The sequence below is a fragment of the Oncorhynchus masou genome, chromosome 22 (genome assembly GCF_036934945.1).
Source record: "Oncorhynchus masou masou isolate Uvic2021 chromosome 22, UVic_Omas_1.1, whole genome shotgun sequence".
In the NCBI taxonomy this organism is placed as follows: domain Eukaryota; kingdom Metazoa; phylum Chordata; class Actinopteri; order Salmoniformes; family Salmonidae; genus Oncorhynchus; species Oncorhynchus masou.
The window spans coordinates 44,699,513-44,720,404 of NC_088233.1; the positions used below are offsets into that span (position 1 = coordinate 44,699,513).

At 41.4% G+C, this 20,892-nt stretch overlaps 1 protein-coding gene across 1 annotated transcript in view; it reads right to left on the reverse strand.

The window, feature by feature from the left end:
• Positions 1-20,892, reverse strand: part of LOC135509565 (calcium-dependent secretion activator 2-like) — a 159,060-nt gene that overhangs the window by 41,931 nt on the left and 96,237 nt on the right. Inside the window, exons 12-17 of the mRNA XM_064930326.1 lie at positions 17,968-18,069; positions 16,617-16,680; positions 16,243-16,387; positions 15,966-16,066; positions 6,568-6,724; positions 3,796-3,937 (exon numbers count right to left, since the gene is read on the reverse strand). Of these exons, the coding sequence (XP_064786398.1) occupies positions 3,796-3,937; positions 6,568-6,724; positions 15,966-16,066; positions 16,243-16,387; positions 16,617-16,680; positions 17,968-18,069 (711 nt within the window). The remainder of the gene's footprint in view (positions 1-3,795; positions 3,938-6,567; positions 6,725-15,965; positions 16,067-16,242; positions 16,388-16,616; positions 16,681-17,967; positions 18,070-20,892) is intronic.

Here is a 20,892-nt window from a genome sequence, read left to right on the forward strand (position 1 = left end):
TATCTTTTAGACATTTTTACCAATGAATTAAGAATGAAAAGCTGAAATGTCATGAGCCAATAAGTATTCAATCCCTTTGTTAGCGCAAGCCTAAATCAGTTCATGAGTAAACATTTGCATGGACTCAATCTGTGTGCAATAATAGTGTATACAATTATTTTTTAACGACTACCTCATCTCTGTACCCCACACATACAATTATCTGTAAGGTCCATCAGTGAATTTCAAACACAGGCTCAATCACAATGACCAGGGAGGTTTTCCAATTTTTTATTTATTTTTTATTTATCCATTATTTTACCAGGTAAGTTGACTGAGAACACGTTCTCATTTACAGCAACGACCTGGGGAATAGTTACAGGGGAGAGGAGGGGGATGAATGAGCCAATTGTAAACTGCCTCGCAAAGGGCACTGATGGCAAAAAATATCCCTTTGGTGAAGTTATTAATTACACTTCGGACAGTGTCTCAATTTTCCCCAGTTACTGCAAAGATACAGGCATCCTTCCTAACTCAGTTGCCAGACAGGAAGGAAACCCGCTCAGGGATTTCACAATGAGGCCAATGGTGACTTTATAAGCAATTACAGAGTTTAATGGCTGTCATAGCAGAAACCTGAGGATAGATCTACAACATTGTAGTTAGTCCACAATACTAACCTAATTGAGGGTGAAAATAAGGAAGCCTGTACAGAATACAAATATTCTAAAACATGCATCCTGTTTGCAACAAGGCATTAAATGAATACTGCAAAAAATATGTCAAAGCAATTAACATTTTGGCCTGAATACAAATTGTTATGTTTGGGGACAATCCAATACAACACATTACAGAGTACCATCCTCCATATTTTCAAGCATAGTGGTGGCTGCACCATGTTACGGGTATGCTTGTAATCGTTAAGGACTGGGGAGTTTTTCAGGATAAAATCCTAGAGGAAAACCTGGTTCAGTCTGCTTTCCACCAAACACTGGGAGATGAATTCACCTTTCAGCAGGACAATAACCTAAAACACAAGGCCAAATCTACATTGGAGTTTCTTACCAAAAAGACAGCGAATGTTCCTGAGTGGCCGAGTTATAGTGTTGACTTAAAGGAAACAACCAATTTCAACAACCAATTTGACCGAGCTTGAAGAATTTTGAAAATAATAAAAGGCAAATGTTGCACAATCCAGGTGTGGAGAACTCTTAGAAACTTGCCCAGACTTACAGCTGTAATGGCAGCCAAGGGTGATTCTACAAAGTATTGACTCAGGGGTGTGAATACCTATGTAAATGAGATACAGTATTTCTGTATTTAATTTTCAATACATTTGCAAAAATGCCTAAAAACATGTTTTCACTTTATCATTTGGGGTATTATGTGTGGATGGGTGAGATAAAACAAAATATATTACCCATTTTGAACTCCGGCTACAAAACAACAAAATGTAGTCAACCAACAAAATGTGGAATAAGTCAAGGGGTATGAATGGTTTCTGAAGGCATGACATGTTCCTAAGATAGTTAACATGCCTCATAATTACTAAACACACCCAACAGTTCCTTATCACATCCGGCTGTCAGGCAGACTGTGACTAAGGAGACTCTAAGCTCACAGACAGATGGGTCTCCATCGCCACCTTCTCCCCAGTGTCTACCAGAGGTTACACGGAAACACATGGCAACCGGTGGCAGCAACCAGCATCCAAGTGTACAGCGAACCGGAGAGAGCGAGGTAGAGAGTGGGGGGTGGGTGAAGCGCATTCACTTCCTCACTTTTCTCACTTTGCCTTTAAAAGACTGTTACATTCACAAGTGGTGCGCGGGAATAAATAGTTTGGGCAAAATCCGTGTTGCAATTAAATGCTCGCTCATATCCCCCCCTCAGGACTAATTAGGAGCTCTCTTCTCCGAGCGTCCCCTCTCCCAGGGGAATGGAACAATCCCCCACGCCCGTCTGTGCTCGCTAACGAAGTGCCAGTTTTTTTTTATCTCAAGCAAGAAAGGGGAGGTGGTGGGTGGGGGCGTCCCGTAGGGGGGACATGGAGAGTGTGTGAGAAGCCTTTCCCAAACATCACAACTCGCCTCCCTCCAGAGATGGGCACCCCTCGGGTGGCCCCATTACTGCCACTGTTTCTACGGGGCCCTCAGAAGCCACGTTGTTGAGTCTTCACTGTTCACTCAAATATCATCTGGTGGTCATACCAATGACTGTACAACTCACTAGTTATTGATCAAATGCTATATGTTGTTTTACAACCACAAACACAGGAAAATTACTCCTGGTTGGCCATCTAAATTACGCTTAATAATCTTGCTTGCGGGGGATCATGTCTGCTCAATTATGACAATTGCTTGAGGAGAAAAGGGTCACTTGACAAGTTCTAAAAATGGTTTCATAAGAGTCACAAAGACCAGCACTGAGGTTTTCGAAAAACATATTCACTTAAATCCGTAAAATGGCCTTACAAAATATCAGGTGAATTAATTCCTTGCAAGCTGAAATAAATAAGAAAGGATACAATTTCTCATTCAACATTCATTAGGCATGTTAAACTCCACAATTCAGTCCTTAGTTGAGCTGTGAATTGACAAGCACACCTTAAGATCATAATTAAAGTAGGCAAAAACAGGTATCTCTTTGATACTCTCCATGTACAATAAAATATATATGTATACACAAATAAAAATACCTGAAATATGATTGGATGAGGGAACAAAAACATGTCATACATATTCCAAAACCGTTCCTGAAGAAGGAGGCAGGCTCTACAACCACAACATACATTTCACAATAGAGGTGATGCTGTGCCACAGAAAAGAACCATGCGCCACAGAAGACAACCATTCTCACAAGACAACCATGCTTTTATCTTGGTATTACAGAAGGTATCAGTTTGAGGTCATCAAAAGGGGGCAACCAGTCCCAGGAAAATGTGAGTAGTGATGACAAAAGCCACCTGGATTACACAGCTAAAAGGATCAGTGGTAGACAACAAAAAATGGTTTTACTATAAACTTTGAAATTGAAATGTGAGAGCACATTTTTGAGCTGATCTTTCCTCCCGCCTTCTCTCAGATCTTTCACATTAAAAAAAAAATGTAATAAACTAGTTCAATGCTTAATTGCACATCATTGGCAAAGGAAAGTAACACAATTGAAAGTTGTTTTCTTGAATAGGATACGTTTGACAAATGGCACAACAACCACAGCACAGTCCATGCCACATCGCCCCATTAGGTCTCGCGGAGGCCCATACACACGTGCTGTCACACAGCGGGCCCATCCAGGAGGGTGCTGAGAACCTGGGCATCTGTGGGAGACGGACTTTGGGCAGAGGCACGCTCGGTAGGTTGTTGGCTATTGTCCTGAAAAGAAATCAATGCCAAACCAAACCAAACAATGACAAAAAAAAGATACGACAGAGACAAAAGACAACAGAGTGTTGATTTTTTACCTCCATCTGGTGATAGCATGATTTAGTGCCTTGTCGGTGGACGTGATCTAGCCTACACTCATTGAAAATAAGGTGTTACCTAGAACCATAAAGTGTTCCTCAATTGTCCCCATAGAAGAACCCGCTAAAAATAACTCCAAGTGTAAAAGCCCATCTCTTAGACATAGAGCTTTAAATAGCCAAACAGAATGTAACAGATGACAACAGGGGGCATTTTCAGTATCGACATTTTGGTTTGCCGCCTTAGATTCCAATAGCAGAGTGTTACCATATTTCTTACACTTATCCAGTCATTTCAGATCTGGGTGCCTAGAGCCATGAAGGGGTAGGTTGCTCGGGAGAAGGGCACTTACTTGACGGACTGCCAGGTTTCCTGCTCGAAGCCACGGTGGATGGATTGGGCGATGGAGGACTCCATAAGGTCTATGTAGCGCACCACCAGCGGGATGAACAGGTCCTGCAGGTGCTTGTGGAACATGCCATTGCACAGGTGAGCTGGGCGGGAATGAGGAATTTGGACTTGAACATCTTTATACAGTTCTTGTCCTTGATTACCTAAATTGCTGTCCTTCCCTCCCGCAGTCCATGTTATGACATTTGCATACAAATTCCATCTTCACACATCCTGATGTGCAAAGGAAGTAGGAGAAAAGAGAGGAGGAAAGAGACAACAAAGAGGGACACAGAAAGACAGAGGAAGACACAAACAGAGAAAAAGAGACAAATAGAAAATGAGAGACAAATAGAAAAAGAGAGAGATAGAGAGACAAAGAAAGAGAGCGTAGGCCTCCTGCTGGTCTCTCAGGGCTTCATTAGTCCTAATTCCCCATCACTCTGTTCCTTCATGATTAACACTAGCCTTTTTACCCTCCTGAGAGACCACGGCTCCTCTCCCAACAAGTTCCCATCCCGCAACACATGCAGACACTAAAGTGAGCATTTAGTTAATCCTTAGAATACGTGGATATTAAGACCTGGTGTGATAAATTAAATATGTTTTGTTCACGCTACAAAACAATCATTCAAATGTGGCATTACAAACAACTAACGCTTCAATTCGGAATATCACGTACAGTATTTGTTCATTTATCAGACAATATCAACATAGCCTCTTTTCAGCTTTGTGTGTGTTGAAAAATGTTTTTTTTTACTCACATATCTCAAAGCATCTGTCAACATTGACAAGGTGGACATCCTGAAGGAGGTAGGAAACTGTCAAATCCTAAAAGGCAGACTTGACCATGCAGGTCTAGAGCTAAGCAACTAAGAAAAATAGTTCTATTTAAATTTTATCCTAACAATATCATCAGCTTTGACGTTTTCATCCATTTTACCTGATTTAATTGCCACCTAGATCCTATCACTTAAGAGATCATTATCAAAAACAGGGGGCCTCATTTGCTTAATAGTCAAAACGATAATTTTCTTTTGTCTAGATTTTGTTCAACCTATATTCTCATTACCTTACTCTTCAAATCAAATAATTGTTATGACAGTTGGAATAATTGCAAGATTAATGGAGAAAGTTAATAACAGAAAATGAATGAAAAAAACAAAACAATAATGATCTTTGCCTATGCCTCACATAATGAGAGTTTTATTTTGAACATTACTGCCCTTGAGCTGTCTGTCTGCTCTGTGTGAGGCTTGCATAGACAATGTAAAACAACACTTCAGATGTAGCCAACTCTCAGCTGGCAATGAAACAAAGGCTCAGAGCAAAGAGTGAATCTGGGAGAAGAGAGAAGAAGAAAACTGAAGTATGAGAGAGAGAGAAAGAGAGAGGAAGTTTGATAGTACACAAGCGCACGCAAGGGCAAACACCTGGTTGCCAGTGACATTGGCCGTGCACAAAATCGGCCTTGCTTACTAAAATGACATACTCATCATACTATATACTATTTAGAAAGTACTGTTTAGTATAAATGTATGCAGTAAGCAAGAAATATAAACATACTAGACTCATCCGTACTTAGAATGCCTCCTCTAAATCGCAATTGCGTTATTTTGCGCAAATTTTGTTCATATTGGTAGAGCCCATTCTCGAAGCTGATTATCAGCTGATAATCAATCAGCTGTTGTCAAACACATGTGGGTCTGAAAATATGCTTCTCTTCCTCCATAGTGTGCAGTGAATTCTACTAGATGAAAAGCCAAAATGAGTATGACATCCTGACATTTAAATAATACTACATTTTCAAAATGTCACATTCTATGAAATTTGATATTTTCACAATACCAATCAGCATAAAATGTAGAAACCAATTACGGGTTTTTGGACACAGACACCGACTTCACACATGGTGGGGGAGGGTAGCAGGTGAAATCAAAACAAAATGAGATTAATGTTTCGGTCTATAACCTTTTATCAGAAATACCCTTTGTTTGTTTACGAGCTGCAAGTTCTGTTCAAAGTACATTTACAAAAAGGGGAAAACTAAACATTTCTGTTTCCTGTTCATTGAGCAAAAAACTCAAAATGGAGGACAGCCTGGTGAGACAGGTGTCTCAAACCGTGCTAATGCTCTCCTGTCTGTGTGACACTCCTCGCATTACAGGAAGTGAAAGGTGGTCTTCAGCTGACAGATGGCATACGGTCAGCGCCACACCAGGCCGCTGACTTTACAATTGTGTTCTGACATCAGGCCCTAGCCTTTCTGCACATTACCTCACTGATGCTGATGTTAATTATTGTGTTGCCGACGCAGAAGTGCAGGAGCTTTAAGCACAGTTAACCTCTTCTTCTAACGAGTCTTGTTTTCTGCAGCACTGCTGGTGTTAATTAGTGCTCTTAGTGGTGCGTACATTTACTGTGAAGTATGGGACGTGCTCTTGAAGACAGCTCAGGACAGGGAGGGGCTGTAGTCCGTGCTTTAAATACGGACGAGCACAAAACGGAGGGTCAGGGGACAAGACAAGGGAGGAGGTGGGGGAGGGGGCTACAAAATAATTAGAGGGAACAGTATAAGGAAGGGACGCAGGCCACTCACGGTTACTGAACTGGAAGTTGAACTGTGCTCATGAACCAGTGATGTGTTGTAGGCTACGCTTTAAATCAGTATTGGGAGGCGAAGCAGAGGGTCAGAGGTGGAAGAAGAGGGGCACAGGGAGAATGGCGAACTCACGGTCACATTGCAGGAAGTTGTTAAGCAGCTGGAATAAGAGGAAGCTATCCCATGAGTCAACGGGCTGGACTTGCAGAGCACTATCCATGTCGACCGTGTAGAGAGACATGAACGTTTCTGCGTGCTCCGCCATCATCTCCGGCCACCATGTAATGGCCTAGAAAAGAGAAGGAAGGAGTAAGAGCAGGGTGGAAAAGGCAGAGAGAGAGAGGACAAAAAGAAAGAAAGAAAGGAAGAAAGAAAAAGAGGGAGAAGGTGAAATAAGGATTTTTTTTATTTTTATGAAAAAGCACAAGTCTTCACAAACCACTATCTCCAGTTTATGTGAGAGGCTCTGGTGAAGAATAGATAGACATAAAATGTAAAATGACACAATCAGAGGAAGATGGGAAAAAGTGACAGATGGATGGCGAGAAGACTGCTCTGAAAAAGAAAAGAAAATGCCATGTGCAAATCTAAGCAATCTAATGAATAGAACCAACAGAGAAACAGCCAAATGGGTGATGGGTAGCATAAAGAGAGGACCTTGAGCGCACAATGGACTCCAACACTGAGGAAGAGATGCGAGCAGCATCATGACATCAGCCCAGGAGTAAGCTGCAATAGTACTCTACCCCAATAAAGATAAATTGCATATTGGTAATTACATTCTGCTTTCATATTAAGCTTTAATCTCCAAGCTGAGGCCATAAAAAGTTATTAAAAAGGCACAGACAGGCATAATGCGTTTTTAAACTGCAATCAAATCAAAATCAAATCCAATTTGATTGGTCACATACATATTTAGCAGGTGTTATTGCAGGTGTAGCGAAATGCTTGTGTTCCTAGCACCAACAGTGCAGTAGTATATAACAATTTACAACAATACACAAATCTAAAAGTAAATGATGGAATAAATATGTAAATATTAGGATGAGCAATGTCGGCGTGTCATTGAAAAAAATACAATATATTCAGTACATATGAAATGTAAACATTATTAATGTGACTAGTATTCCATTATTAAAGTGACCTGTGATTCCATGTCTATGTATATAGGGCAGCAGCCTCTAAGGTGCAGGGTTGAGTAACTGGGTGGAAGCCAGGCTAGTGATGGCTATTTAACAGTCGGATGGCCTTCAGATAGAAGCTGTTTTTCAGTCTCTCTGTCCCAGCTTCGATGCACCTGTACTGACCTCGCCTTCTGGATGGTAGCGGGGTGAACAGGCCATGGCTCGGGTAAGTTGATGTCCTTGATTATTTTTTTGGCCTTCCTGTGACATCGGGTGCTGTAGTTGTCCTGGAGGGCAGGCAGTGTGGCCCCAACTGCACCACCCTCTGGAGAGCCATGCGGGGCGGTGCAGTTTCCGTACCAGGCGGTGATAAAGCCCGACAGGATGCTCTCAATTGTGCATCTGTAAAAGTTGAGTGTGAGGGTCTTAGGGGCAGAGTCTAATTTCTTCAGCCTCCTGAGGTTAAAGAGGAGCTGTTGCGCCTTCTTTACCACTCTGTCTGTGTGGGTGGACCATTTCGGATTGTCAGGGATGTGTACCCCAAGGAACTTGAAGCTTTTTATTTGAATCTTTTTTACTGGAGTTGGGGTGGTGGTTTGAAAAGATGATTAAAGTAAACCTTGAGCTTATTGCAGTTAGGTGGTCACCCAGACAGAACTTTCTAGCCAAACTGGACAGGGGTTAGCCCATTAAGAACTAGCAATAAATACTAATTAGTAATATGCTAGCAGTTGGTGCCTGGTTCAAGACGGGCTTGCTTAAAAACTTTTTGGTTGTTACATAATACAAATACAATAGAAATGTAATGAAAAAGTATTCTAACTAAGCTCCGACAGTCAATATCATTGGTGTTAACTAGGCTATCATTAGTACAACTATACTTTATTTACTTTTAAACTGACTTTTTTGAAACAAATAAAATAAACATAAAAAGGTCAGGCTCCACATTTGAATAAACCTATGATGTAAGAATACATAGTTGTTTCCCGTTATTGACTAATTCTAGAGATTTAATCAAATATTTGATTTCAAGTCAAAAATGTATTGCATTTGGGGACAGATTTCAAATATGAGTTTTTACACCATTTTTACCATAGGGAATTCTAGAAACACTTCAAACAAGGGCTGCGCTTCATGTAGGCCCACCCTAGTACGACCCCCCCCGACAACCGTGTACATCTCTCCAAGACAAGGTAACTTCCATCAATATACTCGCCTGTACCCCCCAAAAAACAACAACACTCTAATTAGCTGATAATATGGCTATCATAAAGAACTACAAATGCCATGATGATCTGGGCGTGACTGCAGAATCGAGGCAAAGTTGTTGTCTGTAGCAACACTGTTGCTTTTATGAATTTTGTCTTGCTGCTTTTTGTACTGTTGCTCTGTCTGTATGCTACGTCTTGCTTGTCCTGTGTTGCTTTGTCTGTATGCTATGTCTCGCTTATGTCATATGTCATTCGCTCACACTCACAGTAGCCTACACACACAGCACAGCCCCTGCTAGAGCATCACCTCTCTCTACCTCCTCTCCATCACACTTCATCAGCTCCGGTTAACAAAGGAGCGTAATCGGGCCAGGTCTGGATCCGACAAGGTCCATAAGGAACGGGTCTAGTTGTCCTCGGCTTCATTCAGAATGGGTCTCTATATATTTTGAAATGTATTTATGCATATCGTCTCCGGATGGGAAAGCCCCAGGTCTATTTTGTAAGAAGGCCTTTACAGCAGAGCCCTCAGTGGACATACATTTTTATTGATTGCGACACTTAGGGATGGTACATTTCATGCTAACACCACGCATTTATTTGTGTTTGGAGCACATTATCAGTTTATAAGTTAGAATGTTAGCAAGCTAAATGTCCCTTACCTTGAGCTAAGAGCACGTGGGGAGCTAAATATGTTCCATACTCGATTGTATTTAGAGCAGGATAGCAACCTATATTAAATCATGTGTAATATTGGTAGTAACCATCTGGATGTCACCGTGATACAGTCTACTGTTGCTCAATGGGGAGAGTTTGCACTATAAATTAGCAACACAACAACACAGGGCACAGTGTATCCTTCGCCCCCGAGTCCCGCTTGCCCGGCGCACTGCTGTCCAAGTAACTTAGAGGGAAGCAGCTTGATAGTGTGCTTCTACACCTTCATTGCTTGCTTGTTTGGGGTTTTAGGCTGGGTTTCTGTACAGCACTTTGAGATATCAGCTGATGTAAGAAGGGCTATATAAATGTATTTGATTTGATTTAGCTAATATCAGGCTAGGGATTTTGCGGTCCAATGAAAACAGAATGATTCTGAACACTCCCAAGTCACAGTTTCTAGACACAAGCATAAACTAGCTAGCTGGGGAGGGCTCATAACGACAACTGACTGAACTGATTCTGTTTGTCCCCCACCATACATCATACATTTTAGGCACCAGGCGTGCCTGTATAGCCTCTCCCTCTTGTGAGCTAGTGAGTTAGGTAGTTTTGTTAACTTGATAGCTAGCTAGCTTGTTATCAATGCTGGTTGTTAGCTTGCATAACTGATATGTGTATAATCGTAAGGGACATTTCATGTTTTATGGATAATATTAAAATATACAGCGTGGGTGAGCTCCATTCCTGACAGGCTGATCAGATTCAATCAGCCTGCCAGCTAATGTCAGGCATCATTCAGAGCTTAAAAGCCCCATGAGCGCATCGCAATCAACGCAGCCACAGGGCTCCTTGATGAGGTGGTTATCGTGCATCTGAACAAATGAATGGATGATGCATATTACTTATGATAACCTATTGACAAAACGTTTTTGTATGTAGTGATCATGAGATAAATCAATGGTAATCTCAACAAAATGAGGGAATTATCCATTTTTCCCCCTCCATATTTCCTGTCTGGACCACCGTAGAACTGAGAAGAATGTGAGCCCAACGCTGAAGCTGCTGGATCATCTCTAATGCCAGTCAGCTACATATCCATTCGGGTGTCCATTCCCTTGAAATAAGCATAGTTCATTTTGCTGCATCGGGCATTCGTGTCATTTGCACTAGAGGTTTGATCTACATCACACAAAATAGGAAAAGGTTGAAAAAGGTCCAAACACAGAAGGTCAAGCCAATGACATTTCCAAAACATTGGACTGTTTTGTCTAGGATCCTGTGTGCAGTGCAAGGGGTTTACAAATGTATAGGCCGAATAAGTTGTGATACAACTGGCAATTCAGAAAGGTCATGTGCTTTCAGTGGCATTTTTTTTGTCTGTGCCAAGTTGGATGTGCCCTAACACTCTTTTCATGTCTTGGTAGGTCTAGCCATCATACATGTAGTTACAGACCAAATCATTTACAGTGATTCTTCAACACAATCTTTGCTTAAAGTTCTGACCGGTCCTTGAATATTGTTGCTGTGTGTCAGTACGGTCACATACCGGTATGAATTGTTTGTGTGCGACTCCATCTATAAGACATTTTATGTCATAATGGAACTTGACAAAGTCATCTTCTTAACTCTAAATTGAGGGTACATTTAGCAGTGCTGCAGTTGCTTCTCAAAGACTCCATCATCGCCATAGATGATCTAGAGCATAATAAGAGCCAGTTCGCGCCCATTTTTCTTGCCCACCCAAGAGAGATGCTTCCTATCCTACTCAATAGCAGTGGTCGCCATGAGAGAAAAGTGAGAGAAAAGTGCAACTAGCCCAATGAAGCCCTCGAAAATAGCAATGTGACAAATTGATTGATGGAGGTTGGTGTTCCTGTGTGTGTGTGTGTGTGTGTGTATGTGTAAGGGTGTGTGTGCGTGTGTATGTGCGTGTGTGTGTGTGTGTGTGTGTGTGCGCGTCTGTCCGTCTGTCCCTGTCTGTGTTCTAGTGGGCGCTTGTGGCAAACAAAACACTAGGCTGGCGGTCAGAGACAGTATATGTCCCACAGCTATACCTGGCCTTGAGGGCTATTGTCATCAGCCTTTTCAGATGTGTCTTTTAAGCGCACCGTGACAAAAAACACAATTAAAGAGTGCTTTTGCGCCATACGCTTCGTTACCTATCGCCTTTCTCCTCCATTCGCACATTCACACCAACAGGCATCCTCACATAAATGTTGTCTCTAAGTGAGAGAGCGAGATTCCGATAAAGAGATGGAAGAAGAAAAATGAAAGGTATGTGACTGAAAGCAAGAGAGAACAAGAGGAGAAGAGAGACAGACAGAGAAATGGAAGGAGAGCGGGACTGAGTGTGAGGTGACGCAGCATGACTAGGGTTGCAACATTCTGTGTTTCTACCAGAAATCATGGTTGGAGGATTCTGGATTTCCAGTTTATTCCCTTCTGATTCTGGGAAACCTCCAACCAGGATTACAGGAAAACCAGGGAATTTATTGAAAGTTCCTGGAATTTTGCAACCTTAAGGGTGACAAGTGCTTTTCATTCATCATATACATATGAAGGACATTGCTCCTCCAGGTGTCTGTGCTTTTAATTTAGGCTTAGCAAGGGATGGTAACAGTCTCAATTAGAGATTAAAAAGTAAAAAAGAAATAGCTCTCTGTCTCTGTGTGTGTGTGTGTGTGTGTGTGTGTGTGTGTGTGTGTGTGTGAAACGTGCGTATATGTGCGTGCACCAATGATATCTATTGTGATCAGTATAATGGTTTGGTTATCATGATGTGAATAATAACATCGCTGAATAAATGGATCTACTATGATTTCCTTTCCTTGAATCCATGAATTGGTGCTGCTTTCTATTGACACAGTTAATGGTTGTAATACTTCAGTTTCCTTCACACCAAGGAGGGCAAACAAAAGGGCAGACGATATGGATACATGTCAAGACAGACTGACTGAAATTATTTGTACAGTAAATTGTGGTACAATAATCACCAAAAAAACTACATCATTAGATACCCAAAGTGCAAAATTAGGTACCATGGGACATAATATTCAGCAGTCCACCAGGACCACAACCTGTAGTGGGTACACCACGTTGCACTGTTTCTCAGTATCAACCATCTCCTCAATGTGAACCATGAACAGAGCTTTACAGGGTATGAGTGAGGTGTGGTATATGACTGACAGATGTTGACAGGCTTTGGGACGTAACACAATTTGATGGAAGTGGACATGACAGACATGAAGCTGGAGTTTTCATGAGATAAACTTACCTCTCTTCCCTTTCCAATTCATATTAGAAGAAGAGGGAAAGTGAAAGACAGAAATGAGAGAAATTGAGGGCATCTCTGGAATTTTCACTGAGCATAAAACACTGAAGAGGGTCATCACCAGTTTGATTTACACAAATGGCGAAAACATGGAAAGCGATCATAATTCAACGTTTTGCCTTTGACAGCGCGTGGGATGCGCTACCTTGACTGGCCACCCACTAAAACACCAGCGCCAGGCTCCTACCACAAAATCTCATATGTGGTCGTGACAGATGCAGATTTGCATCCAGTTATAAATAGCTTTGTCGCTCAGAAACAGATGTCTGAATCCGCGCTGCCACTTATTAGGCAAATGTATGGTGTTTGTGGACGTCGCACCACTTACAATTGATCAGTTGTACACCGTACCATAAGAGTGACGTGTGCGTATGGGCTGTGGGCGTTGTTTTGATCTCTTCTCGCCAGAGACATTACTACAGTGTTGGCACTTGATGTATCATCTTCCACTTTGGCACACAGCGGCCATCGCAGACACAGGATAGGAATGGGCATCGCCACAATAAGTGGTCACTAGTTCTTAGTGAAATGATCAAGCAATTCCTTCTGGTGCGACACGGGCAAGAATCATTCAAAAATAGAAACCAATACAGCATTTAAGGTTGCATTTCAACTGAAATATTTATCTGTGATAAGAGTTGAGTTGTTGTGGCCGGGCACATGCACACCGACTTCGGTCGCCAGCTGTACAGTGTTTCCTCCGACACATTGGTGCAGCTGGCTTCCAGGTTAAGCGAGCAGTCTGTCAAGAAGCAGTGCGGTTTGGCGGGGTCGTGTTTCAGAGGACGCACGGCTCTCGACCTTCACCTCTCCCGAGTCTGCATGAGAGTTGCAGCGATGGGACAAGACTGTAACTACCAATTGGATATCACGAAATTGGGGAGAAAAAGGGGTAAAAGTTCAACAATTTTAAAAGAGTTAAGTCGTTGTGTTATTGAAGCAAACAAGGCATTGGAGGAGGCCTATACTGACTGCAAACATTTATTGTTGAAAGACACTGAGATTAGTGACATTTGCATGAAAAAAATATTTTCTTTCTGATCTGTATATTATGTTTTATGACTTAAAGTGCCTTCAGAAAGTATTCATACCCCTTGACGTATTGCACATTTTGTTGTGTTACAGCCTGAATTTAAGATGGATTAAATATGTTTTTTTTCTCACCCATCTGCATACCACCGGAGGTTGGTGGCACCTTAATTGGAGAGAATGGGCTTATGGTAATGACTGGAGCGGAATCAGTAGAATGGTATCAAATACACTACCGTTCAAATGTTTGGGATCACTTAGAAATGTCCTTGAGTTTGAAAGAAAATCACATTTATTTGCCCATTACAATAATATCAAATTGATCATAAATACAGTGTAGACATTGTTAATGTTGTAAATTACTATTGTAGCTGGAAACGGTGGAAATTTTTTATGAAATATCTACATAGGCGTACAGAGGCCCATTATCAGCAACCATCACTCCTGTGTTCCAATGGCACGATGTGTTAGCTAATCCAAGTTAAGCAATTTAATCGGCTAATTGATCATTAGAAAACCCTTTTGCAATTATGTTAGCACAGCTGAAAACTGTTGTTCTGATTAAAGAAGCAATACAACTGGCCTCCTTAAGACTAGTTGAGTATCAACATTTGTGGGTTCGAAATACAGGCTCAAAATGGCCAGAAGGCCAGCATCACGGAGCCACCTCTTCACTGTTGATGTTGAGACTGGTATTTTGCGGGTACTATTTAATGAAGCTGCCAGTTGAGGACTTGTGAGGCGTCTATTTCACAAACTAGACACTCTAATGTACTTGTCCTCTTGCTCAGTTGTGCACTGGGGCCTCCCACTCCTCTTCTATTCTGGTTAGGGCCAGTTTGCTCTGTTCTGTGAAGGTAGTGCACAGCATTGTACGAGATCTTCAGTTTCTTGATGACTCACAGCTGTAATAGTTGCCAAAGGTGCTTTTACAAAGTATCGACTCAGGGGTAATAATATGTATGTAAAAGAGATATTTCTGTATTTCATTTTTAATAAATTAGCATTTTTGTCATCATGGGGTAGTGTGTAGATCAGTGACAAAAAAAATATATTTAAAACATTTTGAATTCAGGCTGTAACACAACAAAATGTGGAAAAATCTAGGGGTATAAATACTTTCTGAATGCACTGTGACTAAGTACACTGTGGTAAGTGTTGTGATGCTAAAGCTCTGTGCACATCAGGGTTTGGGTCAATTTGAAATTTATGAATTTAATTTAATTTAATTCAAACAATGAATTTGAATTGGCCTAACCCCACAGGAAGCAGAACTTGAATTGAATTTGATTTGATTCAAAGCAATTCAACTGAGACATGAAAGTCTCATTCATTTGACAAATATTTTATCAAAATGATATGCCATTTATTAATATAAAGAATACAAATACCATTTCAAATATCAGTTTGATTATAACTCAAAGATGTCAAGTAGTATTTTTCTTTGTCATGAGATGTTAGATTGTTCCCTTCCATAAGGTTTGATCTATTGCATTCTAGGATTTTTTTCTTCTTCCTACAAATAAAAACATACTTAAACGTAATACCCACTCTAGAATGCCCTTCTAGCCAATCAGAAACGAGAATTCAACAACGCTGTAGCATAATTATTATAGAAAACCCACAACATGATTTCAATATGACTTTAAATTGTTTTAGGATAAAAATGGAATGTTTCAACCTTAAGCTAAATGGTATTGGTACTATGGTGATGTGTATAATGTGTATAATGAATAAACTGTGTGTGGGTGTGTTGTGAGGGTGATGCTGTAAGTATCACACCCTGATCTGTTTCACCTATCTTTGGGATTGTCTTCACCACCTCCAAGTGTCGCTCATCTTCCCCATTATCCTCTGTGTATTTATACCTGTGTTCTCTGTTTGTCTGTTGCCAGTTTGTTTAGTTTCGTCAAGCCAACCAGTGTTTTCCCTCTGTTCCTGTCTCTTGAGTGTTCCTGTTTTCTAGTTTTCCCGGTGTTGACCATTTCGCCCTGCACCCTGAGCCTGCCTGCCATCCTGTACTTTTGTCCCACCTATCTGGATCATTGACCTCTGCCTGCCCTTGACCTGTCTTTGGCTGCCCCTGTTGGATTAATAAACTGTTGTTAATTCGACATTGTCTGCATCTGGGTCTTACCTTGAAACATGATAGTTAGTCTGGCGGAATGGTCCTACCTCTGAGTGGTGCTCATCATTCTGCTGCAGGACCTCAATACAAAGTTCTCCCAGTCGCATCATGTCCTCCAACCTCTTCTCCGTGGAAGCTTGAGCATCAGCTGTTACATTAGCACACAAACATTCCAACACTGTGACACCAGCACACCGTACACACTAAAACACTAACTAGCACCCTGTATATTGTATTAGGAACACTGACAAAAACCGCATGTACTTTAACAAAACCAAACACAAACACATGACAGTGAAATACGACACAGTAACATCACCACACGTGAGCTGGGCTTGCACATACCCTCGATCTGAGCGTGTTTGGTCAGCTGGGAGTAGTTGACAAGGGCAGCTTTCTCCAAACATTTCTGGACTACCTTCCTCATCTCATCAGGAGGAACCGGTGTGGTGATGTCCTTCATCAAAACCTAGAATTATCCAAACACAGTCATAAGCCTAATGCCAAACACAACAAAACAGACTACTAGATCCTTAAAAGAGTGACCCAAAACCTGTTTAGAGTGGAAGGCAACAAGGATATCCCAACACATTCTGGTCAACACAACTATCTGCAGTTTGAAGAATACAAAAACAATGTAAACTCAAAAGAATAACGACAGACTTAGACAGCAGACATAGCTTTCAAGCACAACATACCCTTTCTAGTAGGGAGAGTGTCGCTTTGAGGGCCCCGTCTGGTCGTCCAAAGGGGAAACAGTACCTGTAGATACAAGTGTGAGTGGATATCGCATCTACACCATTTCCAAGAAAGATACTGTGGAATGCTTGATGTTTGAAAGGACGCCAATGCACGACATTTCACAAAAAAACAAACATTTATTGACTATAGCCTACTGCATTCTTTGATTAGACAATGACCGGCACAAATATGTAGGTCAAACTGTGGGTGATCAAAATCAAATAAAATTGCATTTGTCACATGCTTCGTAAACAACAAGTGTGGACTAACATTTAAATGCTAGTCCTTAACAAAGTAGTGGTCAGAAGTGGGAGGCAAATGCCCATGACCACACATGTATTGCCTGCATGGCTCTCGGAACTCTGGTGATCTTGATTTGTTCTGTAATAATGGACTGGAAACAAGCAAATAGATGCTGACCTACAGGGCAATCTCTCTCCCAAATGGATATAAAATATTTTTAGTGGATTTGAGGTGGTCCCCTGTCAAACATGTCCCTTCGTGCGTGGTAAGGAATTACCAAACAACTCTTATAGCACTTAATCAACTTCGCTGTGGTCCCCCTTAATCCTGAACTATATGCACCCCGTTCCTGTCTGCTGCATATTAGCATAATCCCAACATTGTCTAGGCTATTGTTTACTGCCATTAGCCTATCGTTGAGGAGTGTTGCTATTGACCCCTGCTGCTTTCAACAGCCCCCTACCAACTTCTTGTCCCCATCTACCCTCTTTCCTCCTTGGGACCAGATGGAGGGCCCTTCGCAGGCGTTGAACAAACCATCCTTCAAGGTCTGGATCTGTTTCCATGGTCCTGACAATAAGGCCATACAATGCAATAATGGTGAATGGCAGCTCACAGATAATAACAATAATAATCATTTGGTGGGTGCTGAAACTTTTCCTATTTCAAGTGTGTATTGATACGGGAATTGATAATGTTTTTTTTTTTTTTTTTGCATATCTCAACTCTCTTGAGACACCATCGGAGAATGGGGTCATGACTAGGGTCTGCCATTATCAACAGCGACCCTGGACCAATTAGGGTTAAGTGTCTTGCTCAAGGGCACATCAACAAATTTTGCACCTTGTCGGCTCTAGGATTTGAACTAGCGACCTTTCAGTTACTGGCCCAACGCTCTTAACTGTTAGGCTTACTGTATATTGGAGCAAAAATCCAATATACAGCATTTCACACTTGTTTAAATGTGTTGAAAGTTCTTACAAGTTACAAGTTACAAGTGCATTACTGACAAATAGTATGACATACCATCGTGTGTAATCACGTCAATCGTAGAGGAAGTAGTACCTAAAATGGATGATCTGGTTGTCCAATAGACTCAGGAGACGGCCTCTTATGTCCTTAAACTGTTCTCTCTCTTCCTCAGTCACTGTGCTCATTCCATCCGGCCTAAAAAAAAATACACATACAAATTCTTGATGATCATTTCATTAAAAGGGGCAATCTGCAGTTCAAACAACAACAAAATACACCCCAACACTTTTTGGGGTAAATGGCTTAGGGATGGGGTTGGAGAAAACTAACCAATCTCAAATTCATAGACTGTGCTATGGATGCAAGGGCTGACCATAAATTAAATCAAAATGATACTTTTAACCATGTTTTGAAGCTATACAGGGTTTGTTTACAATGCTATTGTTTACAAACAATAGAATAAAACAAGCGTATATTTTGGGGTTCTGATGAGGTTAGACAGTTGAACTAAGCTCATGAGGCATTTATGAGTAATATTCAAGAATCAATGGCTGTATATCATTCATTTTAAAGTCTGAAAATGGATGTAGCAATTGCAGATTGCCCTTTTAATGTTAGCAATGAACCCATTCCCTTCTTGCCTCTGTATGAATAGACACTCTGGGGAAAGAGAAGAAAATGCAATCACTACCCAGACTGCTAACCTTGACTTCCAGGGCTATTTTCAGATGAACGAGATAGGCGCGCCCTCAAAACGACACTCACTTTCACCGGGAAGAGTGGGGGAGAGGTTGTCTGTGTTGTGCTTATAAAAGCCTATGCAGTGAGCTCCTGACCATGATGTATTAGCCTCTAGCAGGGGAGAATGACACGCATTTGCAGCAATATTCGTGACTTGAAGTTTGAAATAAAAACTAAGTCGAAACGGAGAAACTGAACTGTGAATTGCATATGAAGAATTTACTAATTGTTTGTGTTTTTTTGTTGTTGTCTGTTTTTACTCCGCCAAGTGACTTCTAGAAAACAAAAAACTCTAAGATAATTCTAGAATAAATTAGTGTAAACCATCCTATCAAAAATGTGCCTGGTTTTAGAGTAAAAAAAATGTATCTCACATTTGAAATGTACAAAGGTAATTGGCTGCAATAAATTACTTTGTAAAAAAAATCACAAGAAATGTAGTGACAATACAGTTGAAGACGGAAGTTTACAGGTTGGAGTCATTAAAACTCGTTTTTCAACCACTCCACAAATTTCTTGTTAACAAACTATAGTTTTGGTAAGTCAGTTAGGACATCTACTTTGTGCATGACAGAAGTATTTTTTCCAACAATTGTTTACAAACAGATTATTTCACTTATAATTCACTGTATCACAATTCCATTGGGTCAGAAGTTTACAAACACTAAATTGACTATGACTTTCAACAGCTTGGAAAATTCCAGAAAAAGTTGTCATGGCTTTAGAAGCTTCTGACATCATTTGAGTCAGTTGGAGGTGTACCTATGGATGTATTTCAAGGCCTACCTTCAAACTCAGTGCCTTTTTGCTTGACATCATCAAAAAATCTAAAGAAATCTACTATTATTCTGATAGTTCACATTCTGAAAATAAAGTGGTGATCCTAACTGACCTAAAACAGGGAATTTTTACTAGGATTAAATGTCAGGAATTGTGAAAAACAGAGTTTAAATGTACTTGGCTAAGGTGTATGTAAACTTCTGACTTCAACTGTAGATGCTTGCAGTCCCCATCTCCCTATTAACTCTTTATTTGAATACATTGCTTACAAATAATCCTGCTCCATGACCACTACCCTTGTGTACCGTCCTCCTAAAGCTAATTAATCATTCCTGTCTGAACAACTCACCATTGCTGGCTCCCTCCATAAGCAGAAATGGTTCAGAACTCTGCAGCCCAACTCCTTACCTACACTGAGTCCTGGCAAAAAAAAAATCACCCCATCTGCTGTGAACTCCACTGGCTCTCTGTCTCCCACCGTGTTATGACAAGATCCTCCTTCTGACCAACAAAGCTCTTCACCACCTTTTACCTCTCTGACCTTCTTCATCTACCAACCCATCCGCTCACTCCGCTCCACCCCAGCAGGCCACCTTGCCTTTCTCAGTTCCAAGCTCCAGCAACAGGGCCTTCTCCAGGTTTGCGCCAAAGCTCTGCAACTCCCACTCTCCTGCAATCTGTGTCTCTCTATGTCTCTCTCTGTCTCTCTCTGTGTCTCTCTCTGTGTCTCTCTCTGTGTCTCTGTGTGTCTCTCTGTGTGTCTCTCTGTGTGTCTCTCTGTGTGTCTCTCTGTGTGTCTCTCTGTGTCTCTCTCTCTGACTCTGTGTCTCTCTCTCTCTCTGTGTCTCTCTCTGTGTGTCTCTCTCTGACTCTGTGTCTCTCTCTCTCTCTGTGTGTCTCTCTCTCTCTCTGTGTCTCTGTCTCTCTGTGTGTGTGTCTCTCTCTCTGTCTCTCTGTGTGTGTGTCTCTCTCTCTCTCTGTGTGTGTGTCTCTCTCTCTCTCTCTCTCTCTCTCTGTGTGTCTCTCTCTCTCTCTCTCTCTCTCTCTCTCTCTCTCTCTCTCTCTCTCTCTCTCTCTCTCTCTCTCTCTCTCTCTCTCTCTCTCTCTCTCTCTCTCTCTCTCTCTCTCTCTCTCTCTCTCTCTCTCTCTCTCTCTCTCTCTCTCTCTCTCTCTCTCTCTCTCTCTCTCTCTCTCTCTCTCTCTCTCTCTCTCTCTCTCTCTCTCTCTCTCTCTCTCTCTCTCAGTTTCTACAATTGTAAAGTGACTCTGGGTCAGTGAAAAGCACTATTTAAGTCCCATGTATTATTATTATTATGAACATAAGGCCTTCACTTCAACTCCTTTCCGCTTAATTACCAAAAGGCCCTGGTCTACAATGAAAAGCAGCCCTCTCTTCACAACCACACTTGTAAGGACAACTTGTAAACCCTGTTGTTCCCTAAATCTGTCAATTCATTAACCCCCCCGGCTGCAACCCCCTTTAACAAGCACCAGCTA